The sequence below is a fragment of the Orycteropus afer genome, unplaced genomic scaffold (assembly GCF_000298275.1).
Source record: "Orycteropus afer afer isolate SDZICR_OR568_19922 unplaced genomic scaffold, OryAfe1.0 scaffold00419, whole genome shotgun sequence".
In the NCBI taxonomy this organism is placed as follows: domain Eukaryota; kingdom Metazoa; phylum Chordata; class Mammalia; order Tubulidentata; family Orycteropodidae; genus Orycteropus; species Orycteropus afer.
In genome coordinates, this window is record NW_006922006.1 from 852,563 (window position 1) to 858,389 (window position 5,827).

General features: G+C 36.7%; 1 protein-coding gene across 1 annotated transcript; it reads left to right on the forward strand.

Annotated features, from left to right (window-relative positions):
- The first annotated feature begins 4,291 nt into the window (after nt 1–4,291).
- Nucleotides 4,292–5,248, forward strand: LOC103208170 (olfactory receptor 5B2-like). The gene has a single exon (XM_007953847.2). It carries the CDS (start codon nt 4,295–4,297, stop codon nt 5,246–5,248), a length of 954 nt encoding a protein of 317 aa, XP_007952038.2. The 5' UTR covers nt 4,292–4,294.
- Nucleotides 5,249–5,827: the final 579 nt, after the last annotated feature.

Genomic DNA, 5,827 nt, shown 5'->3' on the forward strand with positions numbered 1-5,827 from the left:
TGGTAGCATAGTGCCTAAGGCACTTGACTGCTAACCAGAAGGCTGGAGGTTCAAACCCAACAGCCACTCCTCAGAAGGAAGATGGGGCAATCTACTTCTGTAGTGATACTGCCTCAGAAACCCAAGGACGGGTCGCTATGAGTCGGGTCTGACTTGACAGCAAACAACAACAACAACAACAACAACAAACAAAAACAAACGACAACAGCATATTGAAAGAGTGCATAAAAAACTTAAGGGATGGTGAAAAAATCAGGTAAGTACATATCATATGTGTTTTGAAACTCTCTATTCAGTTTCATTATTTATTTTCTCTATCTTGTGCAAGAAACAAAAGTGAATTACTGTAGCTTTATAATATATCTTAACATCCAATAGTGTATGTCTATTTATATGTATTTTTTAGTTTAATCTATATTTTCTTTTAGCTATTTTTTAATTTTTGGTTAATTGTTATTAAATTAAAATTTAAAAATAGAAATGAAATATGCACATAAAAAAGAATATACTTTCTCCATTTAATTTCCTTGGCATCTTTGTCAAAAGCAGTTGAGTGTATTTGTTGGTTCTACTTCTGGAATCTCTGTTTAGTTTGATTGATGCATATGTCTATTCCTTCACCAATACTACCCTATCTTCATCACTGTAACTTTATATTAAGTCAAGAACTTAGGTAAGAAGCATCTTTCAATTTTATTCTTTTTCAGAATTGTTTTGACTTGCAATATCATTTTACAATCAGTTTGTCAATATATCATAAACTCTGCTTGGAAGACATTATGCTAAATGAAAGTATTCAATCATAAAAGGACAAATATTATATGAAACTATTATTTTTTGAAAGTCAAGAAAATGTTTACAAATGAATAATTTTTTGATGGTTACCAGGGTGGATCTTGGCTGAAAGCAAAGAATACTAGAAAGATGTTTAACAAAACTAAACTAAACTCACTGCCACGGAGTTGGACCAACTCACAGCGACTCCTCCTTGGGTTTCCAAGGCAGTATCACTACAGAAGTAGATGGCCCAACCTTCCCTCCGAGGAGTGGCTGGTGGGTTTGAACTGCCAGCCTTCTGGTTAGCAGTCAAATGCCTTAGGCACTACTCCACCAGAGAGACAAGTAATGCACAAACATGTGCACATTCAACACATCCAGCTAGGTTCCCGTGGGCAGTGTAATTGCTTCTTCCCTGGTGAGTGGAATGAGTGGCTGAAGATGCCCTCATAGGGGATGTCCCCTGAGATCTGTGTCTTTTAATAATTCCCTTTTGATCCCTATGCATTATTCTCTGAAATATCAACATGACTTCCCATGACATCGCTTTAGAGGGACCAGACCTTGGACAGAGCCCTTTGTTATCATTTATTCAAACGAATGGTGATGGTTGTTAGCACACAGACCAACCCTCCCCTAAACTCATTATCTGCAGGAGTCCTCAACCACAGCCAGAGAAAACAACCAAAAAGAAACATTATCTTGAGTAGTTTGAAATGATAATTCCTTCATGAGTTGTTTTATAGTCCATGCCTCATTTGCTCTTCACAGCCACAATACTGAGAATTATGTGGTAGATATGCATTTATTATGTTTATCTTACACATAAAGAGTTGGTACGTGACTTCTCCAAGAGCAGAGGAAATACACAGCACCTGCAGGACTTCAATCTAGATTACCGGTTGTGGGTTCATGTTCTTTTCTCCATATTTCCTTGCGTTAGAAACATTTGATTCCTTTGACCAGTACCTAAGATAGAACTTCTTTGCATTATTCCATGGCAGAATTTCTGATATCAAACTCACAATTTGGAATTGCCTTTCTCCTTTTATCAGTGATTAAGGTAATCCTTCTGTTTCATGTACAATTTAGTGAGTAGTGTAATTCATACATAAGCACTGAGGAAACTATGTCTACTCTGAGATATTTGATCCCAGACTCAGACGTTCTAAACATTTTTCTTAAACTGTGGTGTAAGGCTTGGATATATGTTGAAATCTCCATCAATGATATCAATGAAACATCCTGCTCCTTTCCTAAAGAAGTTGAGGAGGCAGAGAGAGGAGGATACATGATACTTTCATTGACTAGATGATAATTTCATCTTGTTTGCTACCCATTGGCCTCTAATAGAAGGTAAAATTTTAAAATTTTAAAAGAAAGAGTCAAATGATACTTTCTTAGCTATAAAAGTCTCTTAATTGAATGATCAAGATCCATACTTTGTATGAACCCTGTCCCCCAAAATCTCACTCATATTATTATTAGTGCACCTACAATTGCTGGCAGTGCTAAATTCCCAGGAGTTTTATTTATCAGACATGGGTTTAAACTTTAACTATCCAGTCTCCCTCATGCTAACTATGTAATTATAGAGCACCACATAACTTTTTGAATCTTAATGATAAAATGTAAATAACAGTATCACCTACCTTTAAAGGCTATTGTGAGAATTAATTGAAGATATTGTGTCTGTATATAGATGTATTATCACTGGCTGTAGAACATAGTGCATGCTAAAAGTGCTCATGTCTATCAAAGTATGGCAAATATAAGACCTTTATAGTCTAGTTTTATACAAGGAAGTAGTGAAAGGTCTCAGAAGGAAATGGTAAAGAGTAGTGCCTAGTAGAGGATCAATGTCCTGCCAAAGACTTCAAATTCAAATGAAAAATGTAACGTTCTATGCTTACACTAGAACAGATAAAAATAAAACATGAAACTCCTTACCTGATCTTCAAACAAAATGCATTCACAGGCTATGAATTTACAATCCTTGATCTCCAACTACGGGATGACAATAAGGAGAAAAAGAATGAGTTTTCTTTAAACTCTCATTAAACGATCAAGATCTATACTCTGTGTGAACCCTTTCCCCATAATCTCACTTGTATTATTATTAGTGCACCTACAATTACTGGCAGTGCTAAATTCCCAGGATTTTTATTTATCAGACATTGGTTTAAAGGTTAACTATTCAGTCTCCCTTATGCTAACTATGTAATTATAGAGTACCACATAACATTTAATGAGACTCTTCGACCCAGGGTGAAATATGGAATTCAAGGAGAAATTAAGTTAAAGAATGGCTCACGAGGAATGGTTGGCACAGCCACTCATAGGGGATGGAGGGTGCTGAGAAACAGTACGGGACACAGAGGATCTCAGTGAACCAGGACTGTGAGGAAAGCACGTAGATGAGTGAGGCTACCACATGTTCAAAACTCACACAACACTTTAAGTCCCTGCATGTCACCACCCACATTTCTCACAACCAACACAGAGGCCATCATTCGAATCTATTTGACCTGTCACACAATCCCCAACACTAACTTACTTTGCTGTGCTTAACATCCAATATTACTCATTTTTTTATGCATTGTCTCACTTCATTCCCACAATAATACCTTGAAGTAGTTCTTATTACAATTTTTATTTTGCAGAGGGAGAAAATGAGGAACAGGGAGTTAGATTTGGACCAATGACTCCTAGACAATAAATAATAGGGTTGATATTTGAACCCATATGCACCCAGAACCCAAACGGTATATCAAATGCATACGTTTCCCTTCAAATTTTTTTTTACTACTGGTATATGCCTTAAGGCTTCAGTTATACCACCATGTCTACTATACATATATTGCTCAATAACTTCACTCTATATCTGCAAGCTGAGTTTGGGCCAATGGAGACAATGAGTAATTTAAAAATGAGTTAAATTCAATTTTATGTCAATTCTGTTATGATCATTGGACTTGGGATCATCTTATCTGGATTCTAAGCTTGGCTTTGCCAGTTAATATTTTTGTAAACGTGAATAAATTACTCAACCCCTTGTGCCTCATCAGTTGAGTAGAAGAATGTACTAATGAATCTCAAGTTGTTGTATGGAACTACTCAATATGCATATAAAGTGCCTACAGCACATGAGAAATAAAAAAGTATAAATTTTCAATTGAGGAAAACTGAATTGGCAATCCATGTCATTTATGACATGTCATGTTGGCTATTTTATTATTTTTCTACAGTTCAGTTTAAAAATTTGTAAAATTTAAGTCTGAGAGATGATCTAAGAAGATTGCTCAGCTTCAATAATAAGTAGCTGTACAGGCAATGTATGCACTAAGTTTCATGGTCAAGCCCAGCTTTCTGTATAGATAATCTCAAAACACAACTTATTGCTATAATAAAATAATTTCCATGGCATCTATACGCTTCAATTTAATTTCCTTCTATTTTCTCTTTAACATTCTTTTCTTTTATTCCTCATTGACACAGGACATCTCTTGATTCCCAAATGACATCAATGGAGAACAGAACCCAAGTGACTCAGTTCATCCTGCTTGGACTAAACAATGCCCCAGAGCTGAAGATCCCTCTCTTTATCTTATTCACCCTCATTTACCTCATCAATGTGCTTGGGAACCTGGGGGTAATCCTGGTGATATTAGTGGACTCTCGTCTCCACACACCCATGTACTTTTTCCTCAGTAACTTGTCTCTGACGGACCTTGGTTATTCCTCAGCTGTTACTCCCACATTGTTAGCTGGGCTCCTTATAGGAGACAATATCATCTCCTACAATGCATGTGCTGCTCAGATGTTCTTTTCTGTAGTATTTGCTACTGTGGAAAATTTCCTGTTGGCTTTAATGGCCTATGACCGCTACGTGGCAGTGTGTAAACCCCTACATTACACCACCACCATGACAACAACTGTGTGTGCTTGTCTGGCCATAGGTTCCTATTTCTGGGGTTTCCTAAATTCTTCCATCCACATTGGGAACACATTCAGGCTCTCTTTCTGTATGTCCAATGCGGTCCATCACTTTTTCTGTGATATCCCAGCTGTCATGGTTCTCTCTTGCTCTGATAGACATATTAGTGAGATGGTTCTTATTGTTATGGCAACCTTCAATGTCTTCTTTGCTCTTCTGGTTATCTTGATTTCCTGCTTGTTCATATTTATCACCATCTTCAAATTACATTCAGCTGAGGGATACCAGAAGGCTGTAGCCACCTGTGCTTCCCACCTCACTGCAGTCTGCATCTTCTATGGGACCATCATCTTCATGTACCTGCAGCCCAGCTCCAGTCATTCCATGGACACAGACAAAATGGCATCTGTGTTCTACACTGTGGTCATCCCCATGCTGAACCCTCTGGTCTACAGCCTGAGGAACAAGGAGGTCAAGAATGCATTCAAAAAGGTTGTTGAGATGATAAAATTGTCTCTTGGCTTAACGTTATAGTATTGCAGGATCTACAGCAATCAAGTTTCATTTTCGTCACATCTCTGTGATTCCCTGGCTTATGTTTCAAATCCCACGCTGCACCCAATTTCTAATATGATATTCTTATCTCTTCAAAAGTCTGTTGTCTGGAAAAAAAAAAAAAAAAGAAAACATTATGTTCTGAGATGCAATACACAAATGAAAATGGCTCAGGGGAACTTAAGGATATTTGAGTTTTGCTTTTCAAAAAATTTTAATGCCATTTGACTTGTTCACCTGTTCTCTACCCTATACATATATGTCAAACCAGGTACACACAAGCACATGAGTAGAAGCATGTGCATGGATCTTGTGTGTGCACTTACACACAAGAATGGGAATTTGTTAAATGAGGTTAGTGGAATGGCTAGTTTTTAATAAAAACAATTAAAATAGTCAATTGGAATATCAGAATACAAGCTTATATCTAATCATTTTTCTGCCTCTAGTCAAAAAAATATTCTGAATCCAAAATGAAGAAACAAATATCTTTTTAAATGAAGATGTTTGTTTCTATTGACATATTTTACCAACAATTTTAAGTATAACATCTTAAAG